The 27,118-nt window shown below is 38.3% G+C and overlaps 1 protein-coding gene across 1 annotated transcript in view; it reads right to left on the reverse strand.

The window, feature by feature from the left end:
- LOC128657839 (calmodulin-lysine N-methyltransferase) overlaps nucleotides 1-27,118 on the reverse strand; it is a 307,002-nt gene that overhangs the window by 252,608 nt on the left and 27,276 nt on the right. The window contains exon 4 of the mRNA XM_053712261.1: nucleotides 22,870-22,930. Within this exon, the coding sequence (XP_053568236.1) occupies nucleotides 22,870-22,930 (61 nt within the window). The remainder of the gene's footprint in view (nucleotides 1-22,869; nucleotides 22,931-27,118) is intronic.

The raw sequence follows: 27,118 nt of genomic DNA on the forward strand, positions 1-27,118 counted from the left end.
GGAAGAAGTGAGAGGTAGACCCTCTCCTGTCAAGACTCCTACCGCATTTAAAAGTCAGTAGTTAAGAGTTTTATGGGCTAATGCCGTAACATAAAGCTCTTAACTAAAGTGCTAAAAAGTACACTAACACCCATAAACTACCTATTAACCCCTAAACCGAGCCCCCCCCACATCGGAAACACTTAAATATATTAACCCCTAATCTGCCGACCGGACATCGCCGCCACTGTAATAAATATATTAACCCCTAAACCGCTGCATTCCTGCCTCACAAACACTAGTTAAATTTTATTAACCCCTAATCTGCCCCCCCTAACATCGCCGACACCTACTTACATTTATTAACCCCTAATCTGCCCCCCAACTTCGCCGCTACTATATTAAATTTATTAACCCCTAAACCTAAGTCTAACCCTAACCCCCCCTAACTTAAATATAATTTAAATTAAATGAAATAAAATTACTACAATTAACTAAATTATTCCTATTTAAAACTAAATACTTACCTATAAAATAAACCCTAAGATAGTTACAATATAACTAATAGTTACATTGTAGCAAGCTTAGGATTTATATTTATTTTACAGGCAACTTTGTATTTATTTTAACTAGGTACAAAAGTTATTAAATAGTTATTAACTATTTAATAACTACCTAGCTAAAATAAGTACAAAATTAAAATAAGTACCTGTAAAATAAATCCTAACCTAAATTACAATTACACCTAACACTACACTATCATTAAATAAATTAATTAAACTACCTACAATTAAATACAATTAAATTAAATAAACTAAATTACGAAAACAAACAAACACTAAATTACAGGGGAAAAAAAGAATTACAAGAATTTTAAACTAATTACACCTAATCTAATCCCCCTAATAAAATAAAAAATCCCCCCAAAATAATAAAATGCCCTTTACTAAATTACAAATAGCCCTTAAAAGGGCCTTTTGTGGGGCATTGCCCCAAAGTAATCAGCTCTTTCATCTGTAAAAAAAAAATACAATACCCCCCCAACATTAAAACCCACCACCCACACACCCAACCCTACTCTAAAACCCAGCCAATCCCCCCTTAAAAAACCTAACACTACCCCCCTGAAGATCTCCCTACCTTGAGCCGTCTTCACCCAGCCGGGCACAAGTGGACCTCCAGAGGGGCAGAAGTCTTCATCCGATCCGGGCAGAAGAGGTCCTCCAAGCGGCAGAAGTCTTCATCCGAGCGAAATCTTCTATCTTCATCCATCTGGAGCGGAGCGGGTCCATCTTCAAGCCAGCCGATGCGGAGCCATCCTCTTCAAACGACATCCTAACACTGAATGAAGGTTCCTTTAAATGACGTCATCCAAGATGGCGTCCCTTAAATTCCGATTGGCTGATAAGATTCTATCAGCCAATCGGAATTAAGGTAGGAAAAATCCTATTGGCTGATCCAATCAGCCAATAGGATTGAAGTTCAATCCTATTGGCTGATTGGATCAGCCAATAGGATTGAGCTCACATTCAATTGGCTGTTGCAATCAGCCAATAGAATGCAAGCTCAATCCTATTGGCTGATTGTCTTCTAGTGGTAAAACCCTCCTGGGTCCATTGTTCTGCCATTCTACATTGTTGTGTAATTAACTCAGACGGATACCCCCGTTGGAGAAAACGTTGTGACATTTCAGTCAATTGGTTCCTCTTGTGGTTGTCGTCTGTGTTGTTATGTACGACCTGCAGGAGCTGCGAAGAACTGACCCCATCTCTCTGAAATCTATGGTGGAAGCTACTATAGTGTAAGATAGAATTCTTATCGGTAGCCTTCTGGAATAGAGTGGTCTGTAAGGTGTACCCCCTCTCTGTTTGTAACTTAAAGATTTCTAAATCCAAAAAGTGTCACATTCCATCTTAAACCTAATCGTGGATATTTACGTATTCAACTTTTTTTTTTTCAACTTCTTTTTATTAAGAATCCAAAAATGCATGCAACAAAGCATTACAGTTATTCTTGAGTACATTACAAACGTTACAGTGTGGATTCCATTCTTAATAAAATTAACAATAAACAAAAATAATTGTAGCATCACATCTCTCCGTGTCTCTGTACATCTCATAGAATTATGAAAGTGTACACTTTGTTTTAGCTCCTAGTCCAGTGCAGTCTGTATAACGTTTTTAGGTATGTATACTTCAAGTGTTATGCGGTTCCCTCTGGTTCAGTATGTTTAATTTTGTTTTTCTTGTTTTGTTTTTTTCCCCCCCAGGTACTGTTCCCACACTGCCTGTGATTCAATGAACGGGTCTCTATTTTCTAGTTTATATGTAATATATTCTTCTAGCTCAAGCAAGTTAGTAACTTTTGATCTCCACATTTTCAGGGAGGGGATTTCTTTAGACTTCCAGTTTTTAGCAATAAGGACTCTTACGCTATTCACCATTACTCTAAACAGGGGCTTGTACATCTTGTTAGGGAGTCTAATAGATTTATTTAACAACCAGATCCTTGGGTCTAGGGGAAGGGTTGTTTGTAAAATGCCTTCAATTTCCGTTATTATATCTCTCCAGTACTGATTGATTAGGTTGCACCACCACCACATGTGGCCCATGCCGCTGCCCACATGTCCGCACCTCCAGCATCTGTTGTTGGTTTTAGGGAACAATCTGTGCAAGCGCTTCGGAGTTAAGTACCAACAATGTAGCAGTTTATAGTTTATCTCCAATATGGCTGATGATGTGGAGGAGGATTTTGTATTTTGGAAAATAGTGGTCGGGGGGTGATGGTTGTACCTAGTTCCTTTTCCCATGTCTCAATGTAGTATGGCATGTGCCCCGGGGGGGGTTGTGTGTAAAGTCTGTGAATGTGAGACAGGGTGTGTTTTAGAGGTGGGGTTGCAGTGAATAGTCTCTCAAGGTTAGTTAGTGGGCGGGTTAGGTTAAGAGTGTGTTTATGGGTTGTGATGTAATGGTGAACCCTTCTGTATGAAAACCAACTAGACGCCCAGGGGATGTTCAAGTCCTTCAGGTGTTCCTGTGAGGAGACCCGTTCGTTCTCTATTATTTGGTATGTATCTAATTCCATGGGGGAATTCGGTAGTGCCTTAAGCGAAAATTCATCGTTATAAGTTAAAGAGGTTAGTGGGCCAGGCCTAGATGATAAGAACTGGTTTGATCTATTAGCTGCCTCCCAAGCCTGTATAGTTTCAGCAGTAATAGGGTTGGTTATTAATCCAAGTAAGTGTTTAATGTTCGGGTGCCAGCATATAGATCTAAGATTTATATCGGGGCTCAGATTCTCCTCCAGGGCCACCCAACGTTTTTGATGTGTGTGTATTCTCCAGTCTAGGATACGTTGGAGAAATACAGACTGTCGATATGATTCTATATTTGGTACTCCAAGCTCACCCGAGAGTGTAGGGAGTGACATGACTTGTTTGTTTATTCTGGGTGGTTTTCTATTCCAGATGAAAGAGCTAAAAATGTGTTGTAGTTGTGGTATGTAGCTGCGTGGTAAAGGGATAGGGAGGGTTTGTAAAATATATAGGAGTCTGGGGAAAGCATTCATCTTAATGGTGTGTATTCTGCCTAGCCATGTCAAGTTCTTGGAGGTCCAAGAAGAGAGGTCTCTAACTAATGCATTTTTGTTTGGGATGTAATTTGATTTAAACACTGTCTCTTGGTTGTCAGCTAGGAAAATGCCCAGGTATTTCAGCGAGTCCTTGCACCAGCTGAATGGACAAAGGGTTTTAATTCGTCCCTCCACCTGTGGGGTAAGACAGACTCCTAAAATCTCTGATTTATTTTGGTTTATTAGAAAGTTGGAAACGTTTTGGAATAATTTTAGTTCTTGTAATAAGTTGGGGAGTGCTTTTTCTGGCGTTGTTAGGGAAAAGAGGACATCGTCGGCGAACATAGACAATTTGTATTCATCATTTTTGAGGGTTACACCCGGTATATCGGCGTTATTTCTAATTTTGGTGGCGAAAGTCTCTATGAGACAGGTGAATAAAATTGGGGATAGGGGGCATCCCTGTCTAGTCCCATTTGTGATTGGGAAGGAATCAGAAAGAATACCGTTTAAGGAGATTTGGGCGCTAGGGTGTTGGTAGAGTGCAAAAATTCTATGTAGCATGACTTCTCCTATGCCAAATGTGTGTAGTGTTGCTTTGAGGTATGACCAGTTGACCCGGTCAAAGGCCTTCTCCGCATCGGTGGAAAGCCAGACAGAAGGGATACCCTTCTCCTTTGCGTATCTAAGTAAATGTAAATTACATACCGTGTTGTCCTTTGCCTCCCTAATGGGAACAAAGCCAACCTGGTCCTGATGTATAAGGGATGATAATATTCGATTAATCCTATTTGCTATAAGTTTTGCATAAAGTTTAGTGTCTGTATTTAACAGCGAGATTGGACGATAGTTCGTTATTTGATTAGAAGGTTTATTGGGCTTAGGGATAATAGCTATGTGGGCCTGAAGGGCCTGTGTGGGGAAGGGTGTATCTTTGTCGATTTCATGGAAATAAGCTAGCAATTGGGGCGCTAAAAGGTCTTTAAACTTAGTGTAGTATATATTTCCCAGGCCATCCGGTCCTGGGGACTTTCCAGTGGGGAGTGACTTAATGGCCAGTTTGAGTTCCTCTAGGGAGAAGGGGGTTTCTAATTCGCTTTGTTGTTCGGTAGTTAGTTTAGGGAGATGTAGATGTCTTAGATAATCCTGTATGTCGTTTATGTTTGGTTCTGGCTGGGCCCAGCCCAGATTGTATAGTTTAGTGTAGTAGTTTTTAAAAGCATTCGCTATGTCCAGTGAGGAGGACCACTGTTTTCCCAAATCATCTATTATGTGTAGTATGTAGCGTTTGTTTGTTCTTTGTTTGAGTTGCCTTGCCAAGAATCTCCCTTGCTTATTAGCCCCTTCATACTATCTCTTCTGAAGATATAGCGCCCTGCGTTTAGCATCTATACCTAATTGCAAGTTTAATTGCTGTCTTTTATGTTCCAAGCTATCTTGAAGGGATCTATTATGTGGAAATTGTTTGTGAATTTCTTGAAGTTTGTTAAGGTCTTCTAGTAAAGATTTCAGGTATGTTTGTTGTTGTTTAATTTTAGCTGCTTTCATAGCAATTAGTTCCCCCCTTATGACACATTTATGTGCATTCCAGATGTTCTGAATGCTGACATCTGGTGTGTTATTTAGTCTAAAATATTCTTCTATTGACGTTGTGATTTGTGCATGGATCATAGGGTCTTTCAATAAAGTTTCATCAAGTTTCCATACTTTGTCGAATCTTTGAGATGTAGGCCATTTAAGAGAGCAACTAATTATAGCGTGATCTGACCATGTAATGGGATGTATTTTTGTAGATTGTACCAGGGCCAGGCTAGTGACATCTGTTAAGATATAATCGATTCTCGTGTATAGTCGGTGAGGATAGGAGTAGAATGTATAATCTTTTGTAGATGGGTGAAAGATTCGCCATGGGTCGTGTATAGCTAGGTTAGCCAAGTTTGATTTAATTGAGTTTAATGTTTTGTTTGTGACTGATGATGTGCCAGATGAACAGTCTAAAGTAGGATTCAGTGCAACATTAAAATCTCCCCCTAGTATCAAACACCCCTCTGCTATCTCCAGAAGGTGGTTGCATAATTGTTTAAAAAATTGGGATGGGTCACTATTGGGTGCGTAAATGTTAGCTATTATAATGTGTTTACTAAACAGGTATCCTGTGACAACAATATATCTCCCTTCTTTATCTTTACTAATCGAGGTTGCTTTAAATGGTAAAGTTTTGTTATGAGGATGCCTACTCTGTTACGTTTGGTGGAGTTTGAGGCAAAAAAGGATTGTCCAAATTTTTTGAAGGATTGTCGTGGTTCGCGGCCCCTCTTGAAATGTGTTTCCTGCAGTAGGATCACGCTACCTTTAATTTTTAAATAATCCCTAAGCGCTATGGACCTCTTCTGAGGTATATTGAGCCCTTTAACATTATGGGAAACAATTTTAATGAGTGCTGGATCTGGGGACATAGTGTTGGATTTTAAGGGTTATATAATGTAGACTAGAGCTGTAAATTACACAGTAGATGGAGTTATAGATAGATAACATCAGAGACACGGAGCAGAGCTGCACATAACTCACAAGATCACAAAAATTACATTCAATTAAATATTTTGTTGTAACAATGTAAACAATAAGTGTATTTTCCTCTGTATACACCATGAATGGGGGGGTAGCAATGCCAAGGTGTATTCTCAGTATGCAAATGAAATTAGGAGTTAGGAAAAACACATAGGAGCTTTCTTAAAACTTTAAACTCAGTTAAGGGTGCTTTAATTATGTAGAACTCTATTATTTTAACTAGGGGAACCCCCCAGGTAGGCACATCTTGAGAAGAAAAAAAATTATGGGTAGTGTTAAGTAAACAGTCCAGACAAAGTAGTATAGCTAAACTTATGATTGAGTATCCAGTGCTAGGATGAATGTCTATATACAGTGAGCTCTTTGACTTCTCCCCATCAGGTCAAATGTTTCTGATTAGTAAAAGGAATCCACTTACCCCACTCTCCATTTGGATCCTATTTCTGAGGGAGTCTGGAGCTATCGGGGATAGAGCTTTTCAGGTCCATAAACCAAGTTGATAGCAACCCAGTTGTGCGGGGTTCAGCTACCGATCTTGGAGGAAAGTCTTGAACGAACACAATTGAGATATGACCACTGGGAGAACATAAACCAAAACAATTTCAAATAAACAGACCAAGTGTTAAAACTAAGCTAAACATGTTAGTATGTAACAAATGCTAGGATGAATGTCAGTGGTCATTAGTCCCTCCAGTGTTTCTGTAACTGGTCTTACACCCCTATCCGGCAAGAGAGAGGCCCTCTCCTCTTACCTTCTTTCTGGTTCCCACAATTGAGGCAAATCCGGGGTTAACCCCAGTATGAGGATTATGTATAGTCCATAGTTTAGGCCCTTGGTGGTTCAGGTGATGGTAAAGGATTTGTTTTTCTCCGTTTTGGTAGAACCTTACTCCATTGAGGGCGTTGTTCTTTAGGTTTCGAGGTTTCCATGGAGAGCTGAGATGGTGGGATTGTCACTGCACTGTCGGGTGGAGGCACAATGGGGATGTTCAAGTGTTTGGCCAAGTTGTCCAGATCACTAAAATTCTTGTATATGAAGTGTGAGCCATTATGGTTTATTATTAGGCTAAATGGGAAGCCCCACCGGTATCTTATATTATGCTCTCGTAGAGTGTTGGTGATGAATCTCACTTCTTTCCGGCGTTGTATAGTTTGTGGGCTGAGGTCCTGGTAGATCTGTATGTTATGGCCACGAAATAAAATAGTTTGTCTCGTTCTTGCAGCTTGCCATATTTCTTCCTTGAGGGTATACTTCAGGAAACGCATAATGACGTCTCTTGGGGGAGCAGGTGGCTTTGGAAGCAGTCTCAGGGCTCTATGTATCCTCTCCACATCTTCAGCAGCAAGACGCGGAGAGCGAGGAGAGATAGACTGAAATAGGTCTGACACGTAAGGTCTCAGTTGTTCCTGTGTGATGTCTTCGGGGATCCCTCTAATTCTTAGATTGTTCCGTCTCCCCCTGTTGTCTAGATCCTCAATTTTATCATGCAGATTTTGTAGCATGAAGTCCTGGATTGAAATTTGTTGCATATTGGAGCTCACTAGGTTATTTAAAGTATCTTGGCCTTCTTCCAGATAATCTATTCTAGGGCCCATCTCATTAAGGTCTTTCTTTAGGTCTCTCAATTCTTCTTTAATAAAGGATTTAATGGATTCAATATCTGTCTTAGAGGGCAGACCTGCTATTTGAGATTGAATAGTATGTAACGGGTCTTGTTGGTTAGCTGTACACAGCTGTAGATGACTGTTCTGTAATAAGGGTGTCTGGGACTTGGAAAAAGGAGGACACCGAGGGCGCCAGGTTAGCAGGTTTAGTATGCTTGTCTTGTTTAGGGCCCTTTCTCGCCGCCATTTCTGATAGGCCGGGTCGCAGGTTGTTGCGCTGCTGGTGTGGGCGCCCCTAACCAGTAGAGTTAAGTTTCAGGCCTATTAATGTGATAATGTGAGCTGGGGGTATTTTATGTTATATTAGCCTTTCTCTTCACCTCCTCCCTTTTTCAGACAGGTCTAACTTGGCCACTGCAAGCTTTGAGTATGGAGTTGTGCCGTATCTGCATGCTTATAGTAAGGGAGAGAGAAAAAGAAAATTCATATGCATTTTTTATTTTTATTTTTTTTATTTATTGAAGGCCGTGTAGGACACGTGGGAAACCGCAATTGCAAAGGTATAATGAGGTATAATGAGGTGGCGTGGGTTAACTACCCAGAGCAAAGTGAACTGCAGCCCACTGTCCTGCCTTTAACTACGGGGTGAGCACCGGCTGGGTTGTTTGTGCTACTGTGGGCCAGCGAAAATAACAGTTCGTGAGCAGCTGATAATTATAATGTGGCGGCAAGTCCGCTCTGTAAGGCGCCCTGTGTCTGTCTCTTTTGGGTGTTCTCAGCTGCGTGGTTATTTGTGGTTACAGCTCCACCCGCTAACAGTGAGGTTATCCGCCCTGCTTACCCGGCTCTGATCTGTCTCTAGGCAAGATGGCGGTGCTTCTTCAACACAGACCCTCTGCAAGAGTCCCTCCGGTCTGTAAATGTCTCCGCTCACTGAGGGGTATAGAGGGAGTTATGCTGATCCCTGGCTGAGCATTTTGCAACAGAAGTTTGGGCTCCAAGTGGGTTATTTATTCGCTGAGATCCTAGGCATTAACGGAGCACTGCTAATGTGCGTCCATGTCCCTGCACGGCACGGCTCCGCCCCCCAGGTATTCAACTTTTTAAACCAATTATGTAAGGTGACTATGGTGTCACTCCAAATAAAAAAACACATTGTCTATATTCCGACGATAGAGTTTGATGGGATTCTGCTCAGAGAAGATATTATCCTGCTCATACACAGCCATGTAAATGTTGGCATATGATGGGGCCATATTAGACCCCATCGCCGTGCCCATGGTCTGCAAAAAATATTTATGTTCAAATCTGAAAAAAATATTCTCCAAGCATCTTTCAACTTAAGTTGTCTTTTGGAATCTCCCCAAATTTATCACATTTTGGTGTGGGAACAAAAGATAATCCTTTGTTCAGCACCCTCAGCTCATCACCCGTAAGGGTACGTGAGCTCAAGTTATACACTATTGTTTGTTCTTCTTCAATGTGTTCTTTCTTTTTGCGCCCTCCCTCCTGATGCATCTGTATCTGGACCCTGGGGTAAAGGGGGCTTCTTTGCTGATCTAGTACTCGCACCAATTTGGGTGTGTGTATGTGTTGCCATCTATGGCTCATTATCAGAGGAATCACCCCCAAATTCACATGTCTAGTCCTATTATAGGTTTTTCTACGTCCATAGATGGGGGTATTATCTTTGCCATATAACCATCTGTATACTTTTTTCTCCCTATAGTCATTTTCAACAGTCACAATTTTTTTATTATTAAAGGTCAGAAGGTCATTTTTATATTTGTCCACCTGAGTTTTCAATTTAGACACCAAATCAGTAGTGGTATCTGTAGTAAGAACCCCCAGCATAGTATCCTTAACAGTGGCAATCTCGTGTTTAACTGTTGCTCTCAGCCTAAAGACCTCCTCAATTACTAAAAGCATTAGATCATGTGAACATTTGCTCAAAATGCCACACCATCTTCTACAGAACTCCATATTGGTACGCCTCTAGATATGAGTTTAAGCTTATGGTATTTTGACAGATAAACAGCGTGTAGGTAGAAATCCATTTCTTTTTTTCCTAAATGTAATAGCTTATGAAAGATATTGGTAGGGGTCTCACCTCTTGTCTCCTGCAGCTCCTGCAGGTCTGCATCGCACCTAATGTGAGCCGCATCATCTTCTGTAAATGCAAAGTCTTCAATGTTATCATAAGGATCATCAAGTGCCCCCTCCTGGGAGTTTGTAGAAGTTTCCATGTTCCTGAGGATATAACAGGTATTCAGTTTGCTGTTCAATCTAGCAGAGGCTTTGGAGAGCCCCCTGGCAGACCTATTGTTTCTGCCAGGGGGTCTCTTCTACAGCCTTTGGCTGAATATATTGATTTTTTTCTTGCAGTCGGTTGTCCAGAACACCAATTCTTACCTACGTGACTCATTTGAACTTATCGGTTTGATAAAAGGTCTGGACAGTGTGCAGGACACTGGCATCCTAGTTACGATGGATGTTGTGAGCCTGTACACTGTCACTCCTCATGACCATGGTATTGAAATGGTGAGAAAGATGCTGACTAACAATACACATTATGTGGGACCCCCAATTGAATTTCTGTTGCACTTGATGGAGTTCTGCTTGGAGAAGATTTTTTTCAGATTTAAACATAAATATTTTTTGCAGACCATGGGCACGGTGATGGGGTCTAATATGGTCCCATCATATGCCAACAATTTACATGGATATGTATGAGCAGGATAATATCTTCTATGAGCAAAATCCCATAAAACTGTATCGTCGGTATATAGACAATGTGTTTTTTATTTCGAGTGACACCATAGACACCTTACATATTTGGTTTAAAAAGTTGAATACCTTAAAATCCACGTTTAGGTTAAAGATGGAATGTGACACTCAGAAGATACACTTTTTGGATTTAGAAATCTTTAAGGTACAGACAGAAAGGGGGTACACCTTACAGACCACTCTATTCCAGAAGGCTACCGATAAGAATTCTATCTTACACTATAGTAGCTTCCACCCTAGATTTGATTAGATGGGGTCAGTTCTTCGCAGCTCCTGCAGGTCGCACATAACAACACAGACGACAACCACAAGAAGAATCAATTGACTTAAATGTCACAACGTTTTCTCCAACGGGAGTATCCATCTGAGTTAATTACACAACAATGCAGAATGGCAGAACAATGGACCCAGGAGGGTTTAACCACTAGAAGACAAGCAGGTGCTGATGACAATCGCCTGAATTTCATCACTACTTATAATCCAGGCTCTAAGATTCTAGCCTCTACTATTAAGAAGAATTGGAGTATATTATCTGAAGACACCAGTCTCCCCGTTTTACAAATCTCCACCACTGAGGTTGTTTTACAATAGGGCAAACAATCTAAGGGACCTATTGGTGATCAACGATCCTGTCCACTGCTATGATAAGCGCACATGGCTCCCCAAGGGCAAGCAGGGATGCTTTCATTGTGGAAGCTGTGTAACTTGTAACAGCCTACTTACAGGAAATTATTTTCATTATCTGCATACTAACAAGCGGTTTACTATCTGGCATAGACTCACATGCACCTCAGAGTTTGCGGTTTACATTATCATCTGTCCTTGTTCTTTTTATTACGCTGGAAAGACTGTAACAACCTTCGGTGAGCAACTTGCCAAACATAAATCGGCAATACGACAAGCACTGGAGAGGAGTCGTTCTGACCAGCCTGTCGCAAGACATTTTCTCAATGCAGGGCACTCAGTGTTCATGCTAAGTTCTATGTTGATCGACCATGTCCCACGCCCCAGACGTGGGGGTGAAAGAGCACAGGCCTTACTACGGCTGGAAGCGAGATGGATCTTCAATTTGAATACTGTGTCCACGAGGGGTTTAAATGCAAACATAGACTTTGTTTGCTGTTATTGCAAATAATAAGGTCAGTGGGAGTCGTCTGTGTTTCTTCTACCTACTCCTTGAGATATGGAGCATATCTACTAAGGGTGTTTATTTTTACACCTAGTTTAAAGTAATGTTTTTGTAATATTACAGGTGATTAGATTTAAGGGATGGTTGGCACTTTGATACCGTGGGGTATAGATGGTGCCATTGAATGAATGCTATCCCTTTGTGACTAAAGTGCTGCACAATCGCATTGTGAGATTTTATATGTGTTTTTGTTAGTTATATTGTAGTATGTATACACACAATTCAGTTTGCTTTAATCTCAGCTGTTTTAGCTTCAGAGCATTTTCTTCGCCTGACACAGTGATGTATCGTTGCCAAGTGCCTTGTGTACACCATCACCATGGTGATGTGGTTGGTGGTTTCGCCCGGCGCTCGACAACGTCATCTTCTGGCCCCTAGGTAAGCGGCGCGTGTCTGGTACTGATTAGCGTGCAAGGGTTTGCATCTGAAGACAGCTGACACCTGTTTATGTATTAGGTATGGGGTATTTAGGTAAGGGTTTGTATGATGTTGGTTATGTCTGCACGGCCTCTATTGAAAAAGACTCCTGTGAGAGCAACGTTTGGGCAAGGCCCTTGTTTTTTTCGTGCGTTTATAAAAGGCTTTTTTGCAAAAATCCCTTTGTGTTGTGCCTGCTTTGGGTGACCTTGTAACGCTGAAGCCAGGCGTGGGGTTCATCAGGACTTTGTGTGTATATATATATATATATATATATATATATATATATATATATATATATAATCTTCAAAAACTGGAATGCACTCTCCGGTCTTGTATTCAATCACCTTTAATAAAATGTAACACGTGAACGTTTTCGGGTCTTACCCCGTCATTAGATGTATGATGATGGTGTAAGACCCGAAAACGTTAACATGTGACACTTTATTAAAGGTGATTGAATACAAGACCAGAGAGTGTGTTACAGTTTGTAACAAGTACCTTATTCAGTAAGTGAGTGCCAAGCTCTATATGGGACTTTATATATATATATATATATATATATATATATATATATATATATATACACACACAATATTGGCTTTTTGTTATGTGCTCCCCAAACAGCATCAGCTCCCATTCAAGTATATGGGATCCAAAAATAACAAAAATTTGTACACACTTTAAATTTGAGCTCAATAGCAGCATAGAACAAGCTGGATGCTCTTAAAGGGATATTAAACAGTCTGTTTCATTGTTATTATAGAAAAACACTAAGTAGTGGGGTGTACTTAATAGAAATCATTGCAATATGTATTATCTATTGAAATGGATTTTACCTTTTATTTTTTTATTTTAAAGGGACACTGAACTCAAATGTTTTAACTCAATTTTAAGCAACTTTCTAATTTACTCCTATTTTCAATTTTTCTTTGTTCTCTTGCTATCTTTATTTGAAAAAGAAGACATCTAAGCTAAGGAGCCAGCCAATTTTTTGTTCAGACTCTGGACAGCACTTGTATATTGGCTGGTGAATGTATCCACCAATCAGTAAGAGCAACCCAGGTTGTTCACCAAAAATGGGCCGGCATCTAAACTTACATTCTTGCTTTTCAAATAAAGATACCAAGAGAATGAAGACAATTTGATAATAGGAGTAAATTAGAAAGTTGCTTAAAATTGCATGCTCTATCTGAATCACGAAAGAAAAAATTTGGGTTCAGTGTCCCTTTACACTTAATTTCTGCACTGCCCATTAATTCCTTTCACAGCCCTACAAGGAGGCTGTGGTCTCTAAAGGAAGCAAATCTGCCATGATTTCATAAAATTTCCAGAGTCTGTTTAGTACTAAGTGAATAGACTATATAAACAGATAGTCAGATTTGCACATGCTCAGAACTCCCAAAATTAAACTTAAGTTTCAAACATCTTCCATTTTATCACACTGTGGGCAGGGGTTATAGTGAGAAATTCTAAGTGTTAATTTTACAAGAAAAGTAACTTGTTTGCTGTTTTTTACATAATCTGTTTCTTTTTTTTTAACTTTAATTTAACAGATTTGATTTTACCAAAGGAACACTGTTTAATATCCCTTTAATGAGCTCAAACTTCCGACAGCCTCTCCTAGGTGTAAAGGGTAAAAATTACCTTTACAATTGTTTTTTCAGTATTGAAACTCATTTATAAAAAAGAATCATGCATATTCAATAAAATCATATAAACAAGAATTATGTTAATGCTAATATTATACATATAAAATACCTATAAATATCAGTATTTAATATATTAAATACTGAAATCATACACACAACACATATATAGTGTGCATGTGTATAAATATATGTAGCTATGATGGTACTATAAATTTATTGCATAAAACAATGAAGAAAAATATATCAGTTAACCCAATAGACATAGATGTAAAATATGCTATTACATCTTTAAATTATATTTACTCAAACACATGTTAAGGTGTTAAGGTTGTAAGTGTAAACACTATCTTGTTGCTTAGCAACATCATTTAAGGCACTAACTTCCCTATAAAACTGACTTAATTGATGGATGATAAATGAAAACAGGAAATATTATGCTTAACACATTGTTTTTTTTGTGTAATTGTAAAATGATTACAGGAAGTATATAAACTGGCCAAAAAACTGAAGTTCATAACACTTCACACCAGCCGAATATTTTAGCTCTTGGTCTAGATTACAAGTGGAGTAATATTGATAGCATAGGGTGCAATATCAATGTCGATGGACAGCACTAATATTAGCATACAAATTGATATTACAAGTTCATGGTAAAACAGAATTAACAAAGAATGTATAGCACAGACAACATACCTTTTTCAATGGATATTGCGACCAGTCTAAGTGCTAGATTTATTAAGCCCCTACGGCAGCAAGTTCTCTCAAAAACTTGCTCGCCGTGATTTATCAAGCAGCGGTCACCAGACCGCTGCTTCCCTAACATCTACGCCACCTCTATTGTGGCGAAATTCAATCTCCTCGGTCGAGTCCGACCGAGGAGAATGACAGCTCCTGCCCGCCCGTGATTGGCTGTGCGCGGGCAGGGGGCGGGATTGCGCTCGTGTGCAATGTTAATTACCTGCGGGTAATTTCGCCCCGCAACAGGCGAGCTGAGGCGTACAGGGGCGCGTATACGCGCCCCTGTACGCCTCAGCGTTGATAAATCTAGCCCTAAACATTGCTCATATTATAAGTTGAAAGTTATGTGTTGCGCTTGCGTTCAACCCATAATAGTGAGAGAAGAATTAACGTGACTTGAGATCTGAAGCAAAAGTTTAGGGCTAGGGATGGACGAATATTTTGCAGCATTCAAAATTTAAAACAAATTTTTATACATTAGGCTGTTTGAATCAAATTTTTAATGTTTATCAAACATTCTAACAATCTAATTTTGAATATTGGTATTCAAATCTTAACTAACATGTGGTAATATTTGTTTACTTATTCAAATTTTACGTTTATTTTCAAATATAAAATTTAATGTTAAAAAGATAATTCGAAATAATGCAAATCCATTTAGATTTTGAATGTGATTAGGTTTAATAGTTTTTGAGATATTTGAGATTGAAAAAACATGGGTATTAGTTAAAAATGCCACAGAGTTAAAGGAACACTAAACCCATATTTTTTTCTTTAATGATTTAGATAGAACGTGTAATTTTAAGCAACTTTCAAATTTACTTCTTTTATAAATGTTTCTTTGTTCTCTTGCTATCTTTATTTAAAAAGCAGGAATATAAAACTTAAGAGCAGGCCCATTTTTGGTTGAGAACCTGGGTTATGCTTGTTTATTGGTTTGCTAACTGTATCCACCAATAAGCAAGCGCTATCCATGGTGCTGAACCTAAAATGGGCTGGCTCCTAAGCTTTAAATTGCTACTTTTTAAAATAAAGATAGCAAGAGAACGAATACAAATTGATAGTAGGAGTAAATTAGAAAACTGCTTAAAATTGCATGCTCTATCTGAACCATTAAAGAAAAAATTTGGGTTTAGTATCCCTTTATTAACATTGGAGATTAAGACACGTTTATCTAAGAATCGGCTGCATGGATTTGTCTGAAAGCTGATAATTGAATAGATTCTGTTATGAGAATCTGATGTTCAACTGGGTGAAACATTGTCTGATTAGTGTTTTTTTAGATATTTTGTGTTATTTTACACTAAAATCCAAGATCACTATGTATGTGCACAGATCAGTGTATGATACATTGTATAGTGTTGTAAAGTAATTAATCACTGTGTACGTGAACAGCTCAGCATGTCAGACTTATTTTGTAGTGTTGTACAGTAATCAATCACTGTGTGTGGTGGACAGCTCAGAATGTCAGACTTGTTTTACAGTGCTGTATAGTAATCAATCACTGTGTGTTTGCACAGCTCAGCATACCAGACTTGTTGTGTAGTGTTGTATAGTAATCAATCACTGTGTGTGGTGCACAGCTCAACATGTCAGACTTATTGTATAGTGTTGTATAGTAATCAATCACTGTGTTTAGTGCACAGCTCAGTGTGTCAGACTTATTGCATAGTGTTGTATAGTAATCAATCACTGTGTGTACACAGCTCAGCGTGAGACTTATTATTGCATAGTGTTGTATAGTAATCAATCACTGTGTGTGCACAGCTCAGTGTGTCAAACTTATTGTATAATATTGTAAAGTAATCAATCACTGTGTGTGTGCACAGCTTAGCATGTCAGACTTATTGTATAGTGTTGTGTAGTAATCAATTACTGTGTGTGCACAGCTCAGCGTGTGAGACATTGCATAGTGTTGCATAGTAATTAATCACAGTGCGTGTACACAGCTCAGTGTGTCAGACTTATTGCATAGTGTTGTAAAGTAATCAGTCACTGTGTGTGTGTGCACAGCTTAGCATGTCAGACTTATTGTATAGTGTTGTATGGTAATCAATCATTGTGTATGTGCACAGCTCAACATGTCAGACTTATTGTATAGTGTTGTGTAGTAATCAATAACTGTGTGTACACAGCTCAGTATGTCAGGCTTATTGTATAGTGTTGTATGGTAATCAATCACTGTGTGTATGCACAGCTCAACGTGTCAACTTATTGTATAGTGTTGTAATTTATCACTGTGTGTGCACAGCTCAGCGTGTCAGACCAATTGTATAGTAATCAATCACGGTGTGTGTGTGCACAGCTTAGCGTGTCAGAGGCATTGTTTAGTGTTGTATGGTAATCAATCACTGTGTGTGGTGCACAGCTCAGAGTGTGAGACTTATTGTATAGTGTCGCATGGTAATTAATCACTGTGTGTGCACAGCTTAGAGTGTCAGACTTATTGTATAGTGTTGTAAAGTAATCAATCACTGTGTGTGTGCACAGCTCAGCATGTCAACTTATTGTATAGTGTTGTAATCAATCACTGTGTGTGCACAGCTCTGGTATCATACTTATTGTATAGTCCTGTATAGTAATCAATCACTGCGCATGTGTGCTCAGCATGTCAGATTTATTGTATAGTCCTGTATTGTAATCATTCACTGTGTGTGGTGCACAGCTCAGCATGTCAGACTTATTGTATAGTGTTGTATTGTAATCAATCACTGTGTGTGTGTACAGCTAAATGTGTCAGACTTATTGTATAGTGTTGCATTGTAATCAATAACTGTGCGTGCACGGATCAGAGTGCCAGACAGATTGGCAGATAGATCCGGGCTGGGAATCACTACAAAACTGTAAAATGTTAAGTGATTAGGTTGAGTAGTTTTTAAGATATTTAAGATTGAAAAAACTGGGGTATGATTTGAAAATGCCACAGACTTATTATTGGAGTTTATCTAAGAATCGGCTGCATGGATTTGTCTGAAAGCTGGTATTTGAATAGATTGTGTTGTGAAAATCTGATGTTCCACTGGAACATTGATGTTCTGAGATAATTTGTGTTATTTTATACTAAAATCCAAGATCACTATGTATGTGCACAGATCAGTGTGTGACACATTGTATAGTATTGTACAGTAATCAATCACTGTGTGTGTGCACAGCTCAGCATGTCAGACTTCTATTATTGTGTAGTGTTGTAAAGTAATCACTGTGTAAGTACAAAGCTCAGCGTGTCAGACGTATTGTGTAGTGTTTTATAGTATTAAATCACTGTGTGTGGTGCACAGCTCAGAATGTCAGACTTATTGTATAGTGTTGTATAGTAATCAATCACTGTGGTTAGTGCACAGCTCAACATGTCAGATTTATTGTGTAGTGTTGTATAGTAATCAATCACTGTGTGTGGTGCACAGATCAGAATGTCAGACTTATTGTATAGTGTTGTATGGTAATCAACCACTGTGTTTAGTGCACAGCTCAGCATGTCAGACTTAGTGTATAGTGTTGTATGGTCATCAATCACTGTGTGTGCACAGCTCATTGTGTCAGACTTATTGTATAGTGTTGTATGGTAAACATACACTGTGTGTGCACAGCTCATTGTGTCAGACTTATTGTATAGTGTTGTATAGTAATCAGTCACTGTGTGTGCACAGCTCAGTGTGTCAGACTTATTGTATAGTGTTGTATAGTAATCAATCACTGTGTGTGTGCACAACTCATTGTGTCAGACTTATTGTATAGTGTAGTATGGTAAACATACACTGTGTGTGTGCACAGCTCAGTGTGTCAGATTTATTGTATAGTGTTGTATAGTAAGCAATCACTGTGTTTAGTGCACAGCTCAGCATGTCAGACTTATTGTATAGTGTTGTATGGTAATCATTCACTGTGTGTGTGCACAGCTCATTGTGTCAGACTTATTGTATAGTGTTGTATAGTAATCAATCACTGTGTGTGTGTGCACAGCTCAGCGTGTCAGACTTATTGTATAGTGTTGTATAGTAATCAATCACTGTGTTTAGTGCACAGCTCAACATGTCAGACTTATTGTATAGTGTTGTATTGCAATCAATCACTGGATGTAGTGGACAGCTCAGCATGTCAGACTTATTGTATAGTGTTGTATAGTAATCAATCACTGTGTGTGTGCACAGTTTAGTGTGTCTTATTGTATTGTGTTGTTTATAAATTCAAAGTGCAACTAATCATACAGATATGTTAAAGGGACATAAATCACAATTTTATTTGTTTCATAATTCAGACAGAACATACAATTATTAAATATGCTTCACTCTCTTGCTGTCCTTTGTTGAAGGAGAAGCAATGCACTACTGACAGCTAGCTGAACACATCTCGCGAGCCAATAGCAAGAAGGATATAAGTGCAGACACCAATCACCAGCTAGCTCCCAATAGTGCATTGGTGTTTCTAAGCCTATCTAGGTATGCGTTTCAACTAAGGATACTAAGAGAATGAAGCTAATTAGATAATAGAAGTAAAGGGAATGTTGTTTAAAATTGCATTCTTTTTCTGAAACATGAATTCATTTTTGGGGTTTTTATATCCCTTTAAGACACACGAGAACAATTAAACACATTGCAGTTGATCTAAGATGGTGAATAGAAAAATAAATTTAAGGGCCCCAGGCGAGATAACATATGCGGCGCAGGCTTTAGCGTAACTGCTGAAACCCGCGTCGCCCATAATTTTCTCTCACACATTCACCCACATTGCGATCTCCATAATATATGTATTAACCCCTAGCCCGCTATTCACCCACATTGCAATTAACCTAATTAAACTATTAACCCCTAATCTGCCATTAACCCACATCGCATTTAACCTAATAAATATATTAACCCCTAAACTGCCATTAACCCACATTGCAAATAGTAACCTAATAAATCTATTAACCCCTAAACCGCCAAACCCCCACAATGCAATTGACCTATTTGAATTACTAAGCCCCCTAACCTAACACCTAAATTAACACCAATTACCTAAATTAAAAAATACTTAAAAAAAAATATGTGCCGCATATGTGATAGCAAAACCGCGTAAAAACTGGCGTCACCGGTTTTTGTGGAGGACGCCGCATATGTAATCTTGCCCCTCATGTACTAAGAAGCGGACAGACAGCTTCACAACTTGCGAAGCTGTCCGCCCACCTTCGCTACATACGGGCAGCAGATCTGTTCGTCTGCTGGCCCGTATGTATCATTACACACTCATCGCAGTGTGTAATGCCCGCTCATTCATTCGCGCGACTGATGGGCCTGTCAATCACAGAGAGAGCGAGCAAGCACTCAGTGATTTTCCCTCGCCATCTCAGCAATGACCGCTGCTTCTTACATTGTGGGAAGCAGGCTTGCATATATGAACCTGCCCCGCAATCGCTCCGGAGCAGCTCTCGCTGCTTCGTACATGGAGCCCATAAAAGAGAAAAAAACATGCATTGTTAAAATGGTTAATCAGTTCATAATGGCAAATTGTATTAGAAAAAAAAGTCCATATCAAATGAAAACATTGCCCTTAAATGTGATTTACAAAGAAATAAGTTAATATTTTATAAATAATATAATAGTCAGTAACTATAATGCACAACACTGTCTGAAGTAAGATAGTCTTCAAGTGAAATAAAATGCACAGAAAGACAGAATTACTTATAAAATACAGTAATTTCAGCGGTCTCTATTAACATTTGCTCTGTGTTATTGATTATAATAAGCATTTGATAGATGAAAGTGTAAGCATTTCTTTTTATTAGGTGGGATCATAAGCATATGATGTAGAAAGAAAATATGCTTATTTTGTATATTCTTATTAGTATATGTGTTTGTGTGTGTGTGTGTATAATATGTGTATACATATATGTGTGTGTGTGTATATATATAATATATATATATATGTGTGTATGTATGTGTGTCTGAGTGTGTCTCTATATGTGTGTGTATGTATATAAATGTATGTGTGTGTGTGTGTATGTATGTACTGTATGGGTGTGTGTATGTATGTGTATGTATCTGTGAATGTATGTGTGCGTATGTATGTGTGTGTGTATGTATGTGTGTGTGTACATATGTATGTATGTATGTGTGTGTGTATGTATGTGTGTGTGTGTATGTATGTGTGTGTATGTATGTGTGTATGTATGTGTGCGTATGTATGTGTGTATGTGTGTGTGTGTGTGTGTGTGTATATGTGTGTGATGTATGTGTGTGTATGTATGTGTGTATGTGTGTGTATATATGTGTGTGATGTATGTGTGTATGTATGTGTGTGTGTGTGTGTATGTGTGTGATGTATGTGTGTGTGTGTGTATGTGTGTGATGCATGTGTGTGTATGTATGTGTGTGTGTGTGTGTGTGTGTATATATATGTGTGTGATGTATGTGTGTGTATGTGTGTATGTATGTGTGTGTGTGTGTATGTGTGTGATGTATGTGTGTATGTGTGTGATGTATGTGTGTGTGTGTGTGTGTATGTGTGTAACATTTCCAGTTTTTCTAGGTTTCAGGTCCCATGTGTCTAGTTATGTTTAATAAATATCAAGTGCACTTATTGCTAGTCTACAAATACATTTCTGATACAGAACAGCCTTTGCCTTCTCTAACGCACTGACTAACCATTTTTAGAGCATGCCAAATGTAAGGAGAGGAGTAGTCGATTAAAAGTTTTATCACCTGACCAACCATGAAGACTTCCTTTTCTGAGAAGATGCCCCTCAGCAGTTGCTTTATATATGTCTCAATGGAAATTCCAGTACTATGTGCCATACGTTTTATAGTCTTTTTTACTTCCATATCCCATATAAGTTTAAGAGAGTAAGAATCACCTTTAGATAAACAATTTCAATAAAAGTACTCACCAATAATTTGAGTTATTCTCTACCTCTCTCTAAATTATTCTCCTGGGTTATTAATCAATGTCTCCTTAGCATATGTTGCCAAAAATTTTGTTTGGACCTCAGAACTCTTTAAGTGAACCCATAATTCTCTATGTCATGCAGAATAATTAAAACAAATATATTGTATGCTTACATACAACAACTGTCTTCATTCTAAGAGCACTAAAGGCCCAGCTAGCTACAGTGTTTTCTGTTGCCCTCCAAATATGTGTTCTTGTGCATTTCTCCTGTATGGGCTCTGGGCTAGCTGCAGATGTACACACAGACAATCTAGAGCAATACAAATATAATACATGGAAGCGCACATTTGAAAGCTGATGAAAAGCTCTGGCGGCAGCAATGCCCAATGCGCTTTCAGAACAAGGAAGGATGCCATATCTAAATGATGTATTTTACTGTTTATGATACGTTTTTAACATGATCCTAATGACATATGAACTAAACCTATAATTTATATAGTAAGGAAACAAGAAGTGAGACCACTATATGTATTAGTTAATAAACTGTGGATAAATGTAACACTCAGAGCAATTAGATGGATAGATAGATAGATAGATAGATAGATAGATAGATAGATAGATAGATAGATAGATACATGATAGATATATAATAGATGATAGATAAATAGATAGGTAGATATATGATAGAGAGATGATAGATAGATAGATAGATAATAGATAGATTATAGATAAATAGATAGGTAAATATATGATAGAGAAATGATAGATAGATAGATAGATAGATAGAGATACATATATAGATGTTATATAAATAGATAAATGATAGATAGATAATAGATGATAGATAGATAATAGATGAAAGATAATAAATAATATATATATATATATATATATATATATATATATAACATATAGATAGATAGATGATAGATAGATGATATATATATATAGATAGACAGATAGATAAATAGATAGATAAATATATGATATAGAGATGACAGAGAGATAGACAGACAGATAAATGATAGATAGATAAATATATAGGTAGATATATGATAGAGAGATAATAGATAGACTATAGATAGATAAATTAATAGATAAAGACAGACAAATGATATGGTGGAAGCTTGGGAAAGCATAGTTAGATGTATTGAAGGGGGTGAAGTAAGCATGTCACTAAAATGTAGATGTCATGAAAAAACAGATGTTAGATATATATATATTTATAGTGGCCATATAATAGCAGTATGTCTAAGTGTACATACGCACCACTGGAGAGTAAGCCTTTTCTTTAATAGAACATATTTGTATTTGCAGGGAGACTGTTAAGCCAAATAGGTTCTCTATTGAATATGTTTATTTTGTTTAGGTTTTTGTGTATTTATTTATATCCCTGTTTTCTTAGGACATAATCTAATGACCTTGAGTGAGTCTTGCAAGATTCGTACATCTGTGATTAAAAGTAAAACATTAAATGTTTGTGCCAATAAATGTGCATCTTACCTGCTGGATACTGTTTTAGCTTTAAATGCTTTCTGGTTTCTTCTGATGATGTCAGTTACATCTGTATAGATTGTGTTAAGAAAAAGAATTTTGTGACTTCATTTCAGTATATCTATCTATCTATCTATCTATCTATCTATCTATCTATCTATCTATATACACACATACATACACACTCATTGTACGCAGTTGGTTTCTAAATTGAAGCATTACATAATTGCCATTCACTATTCATTCAATATTACTAATATGTGAATAAAAATAGCATTGGGGTATAAATAGGAAAATAACTGCTTTTTTGCCAAATATAATTTTCAAAAATAAAATCAATGCAGCAACATGGAGTTAGTCTTTTCAGCACAATACCACCTGTGAGCTTTAGTTGGTAAAGAGAGACCGATGCAATAGCATTTGTTTCTTGTTTTGTTAAATATACAGCAAGAAGTAGACTTTCATGTAAAAGCACTGAAAAAATTGCACTCAATATACAACAATTCTGCACTCATTTGGTTCCATTTAAAATGGTATTTTCTTTCTATTTTCTTATTATATTTTTTAAGGCCTAATTTTCTTGGGAGGCATTTGAAGGTGTGTCCCTGTTAGACAACAGAGCTGTGGGAGTTGCCACCTTCAGCCAATGAGCAACTAATCCAAATTATCTACATAATTTCTCATAAACTACATGAAATATGTTCTCTTGCATTGCAGCTAAATACTCTGGAGTTTCTACCCTACTGTCTGTGGTCTGGTCTTCCATTCTCCAACAACCAGAGAGCATAGTGCATAACAGATACATTGTACTCTAAGGAAATGTATTCATGTTAGCTATAAAAGGGAGATGGAAGTCAAAACTAAAGTTTAATGGTTCAGATAGACCATTAAATTGTACTTTACATTGTCTTGGTATCCTTTGTTAAAACTGGTCAATGATACACTAGTACCGACTAGAACCGGAGCCGTGCCGAAGGACGGACGCCATACAAGTACAGTGGGGCAAAAAAGTATTTAGTCAGCCACCAATTGTGCAAGTTCTCCCACTTAAGAAGATGAGAGAGGCCTGTAATTTTCATCATAGGTATACCTCAACTATGAGAGACAAAATGTGGAAACAAATCCAGACAATCACATTGTCTGATTTGGAAATAATTTATTTGCATATTATGGTGGGAAATAAGTATTTGGTCACCTACAAACAAGCAAGATTTCTGGCTCTCACAGACCTGTATCTTCTTATTTAAGAGGCTCCTCTGTCCTCCACTCATTACCTGTATTAATGGCACCTGTTTGAACTTGTTATCAGTATATAAGACAGCTGTCCACAACCTCAAACAGTCACACTCCAAACTCCACAATGGTGAAGACCAAAGAGCTGTCGAAGGACACCAGAAACAAAATTGTAGACCTGCACCAGGCTGGGAAGACTGAATCTGCAATAGGCAAGCAGCTTGGTATGAAGAAATTAACTGTGGGAGTAATAATTAGAAAATGGAAGACATACAAGACCACTGATAATCTCCCTCGAACTGGGGCTCCACGGAAGATCTCACCCCGTGGGGTCAAAATGATCACAAGAACGGTGAGCAAACATCCCAGAACCACACGGGGGGACCTAGTGAATGACCTGCAGAGAGCTGGGACCAAACACTTTAGTTTAATTTAACACTAATTTAACACTTTAAGTTAATTTATTTAATTAATGTATTGATAGTGTAGTGTTAGGTGTATTTGTAACTTAGGTTAGGATTTATTTTACAGGTAATTTTGTAATTATTTTAACTAGGTAGCTATTAAATAATTATTAACTATTTAATAGCTATTGTACCTAGTTAAAATAAATACAAAGTTACCTGTAAAATAAATATAAATCCTAAAATAGCTACAATGTAATTATTAATTATATTGTAGCTATCTTAGGGTTTATTTTATAGGTAAGTATTTAGTTTTAAATAGGAATAATTTAGTTAATAATATTAATATTATTTAGATTTATTTAAATAATAATTAAGTTAGGGGTGTTAGGGTTAGACTTAGGTTTAGGGGTAATACAGGGAGTGCAGAATTATTAGGCAAGTTGTACGTATTTTTGAGGATTAATTTTATTATTGAACAACAACCATGTTCTCAATGAACCCAAAAAACTCATTAATATCAAAGCTGAATCGTTTTGGAAGTAGTTTTTAGTTTGTTTTTAGTTATAGCTATTTTAGGGGGATATCTGTGTGTGCAGGTGACTATTACTGTGCATAATTATTAGGCAACTTAACAAAAAACAAATATATACCCATTTCAATTATTTATTTTTACCAGTGAAACCAATATAACACCTCAACATTCACAAATATACATTTCTGACATTCAAAAACAAAACAAAAACAAATCAGTGACCAATATAGCCACCTTTCTTTGCAAGGACGCTCAAAAGCCTGCCATCCATGGATTCTGTCAGTGTTTTGATCTGTTCACCATCAACATTGCGTGCAGCAGCAACCACAGCCTCCCAGACACTGTTCAGAGAGGTGTACTGTTTTCCCTCCTTGTAAATCTCACATTTGAAGATGGACCACAGGTTCTCAATGGGGTTCAGATCAGGTGAACAAGGAGGCCATGTCATTAGATTTTCTTCTTTTATACCCTTTCTTGCCAGCCACGCTGTGGAGTACTTGGACGCGTGTGATGGAGCATTGTCCTGCATGAAAATCATGTTTTTCTTGAAGGATGCAGACTTCTTCCTGTACCACTGCTTGAAGAAGGTGTCTTCCAGAAACTGGCAGTAGGACTGGGAGTTGAGCTTGACTCCATCCTCAACCCGAAAAGGCCCCACAAGCTCATCTTTGATGATACCAGCCCAAACCAGTACTCCACCTCCACCTTGCTGGCGTCTGAGTCGGACTGGAGCTCTCTGCCCTTTACCAATCCAGCCACGGGCCCATCCATCTGGCCCATCAAGACTCACTCTCATTTCATCAGTCCATAAAACCTTAGAAAAATCAGTCTTGAGATATTTCTTGGCCCAGTCTTGACGTTTCAGCTTGTGTGTCTTGTTCAGTGGTGGTCGTCTTTCAGCCTTTCTTACCTTGGCCATGTCTCTGAGTATTGCACACCTTGTGCTTTTGGGCACTCCAGTGATGTTGCAGCTCTGAAATATGGCCAAACTGGTGGCAAGTGGCATCTTGGCAGCTGCACGCTTGACTTTTCTCAGTTCATGGGCAGTTATTTTGTGCCTTGGTTTTTCCACACGCTTCTTGCGACCCTGTTGACTATTTTGAATGAAACGCTTGATTGTTCGATGATCACGCTTCAGAAGCTTTGCAATTTTAAGAGTGCTGTATCCCTCTGCAAGATATCTCACTATTTTTGACTTTTCTGAGCCTGTCAAGTCCTTCTTTTGACCCATTTTGCCAAAGGAAAGGAAGTTGCCTAATAATTATGCACACCTGATATAGGGTGTTGATGTCATTAGACCACACCCCTTCTCATTACAGAGATGCACATCACCTAATATGCTTAATTGGTAGTAGGCTTTCGAGCCTATACAGCTTGGAGTAAGACAACATGCATAAAGAGGATGATGTGGTCAAAATACTAATTTGCCTAATAATTCTGCACTCCCTGTATATTTAATGTAGGTGGCGGCGGTGTAGGGGGGGTCAGATAAGAGGTTAATATATTTAATGTAGGTGGCGGCGGTGTAGGGGGTCAGATTAGAGGTTAATATATTTAATGTATGTGGCGGCGGTGTAGGGGGGTCAGATTAGGGGTTCATAAATTAAATGTAGGTGGCGGCGGTGTAGGGGGGTCAGATTAGGGGTTAATACATTTAATGTAGGAGGCGGCGGTGTAGGGGGGTCAGATTAGGGGTTAATAAATTTAATGTAGGTGGCGGCGGTTTAGGTGTTAAACACTTTATTTAGGTGCGGCGGGGTCCAGGAGCGGCGGTTTAGGGGTTAATACTAGGATAGGTTTATTGCGGTGTGGGCTATGGCGGTTTAGGGGTTAATAATTAGGCTTATTGCGTTGTGGGGGGTTGTCGGTCTAGGGGTTAATACATTTATTATTAGGAGTGATTGCGGATATAGAGGTATACGTGTCGGGCTATTTTTGGGAGGCGTGTTACAGTTACGGGAGATTTAATACTTTAGTTAGTTTTTTTAGGCGCAGGCAGTTTCTAAAGTGCCGTAAGTCACTGGCGACTCCAGAAATTTGTAGTTACGCTCATTTCTGGACATCGCTAGTTTGTCCGACTTACGGC

This window comes from Bombina bombina, chromosome 4, assembly GCF_027579735.1.
Source record: "Bombina bombina isolate aBomBom1 chromosome 4, aBomBom1.pri, whole genome shotgun sequence".
Classification (NCBI taxonomy): domain Eukaryota; kingdom Metazoa; phylum Chordata; class Amphibia; order Anura; family Bombinatoridae; genus Bombina; species Bombina bombina.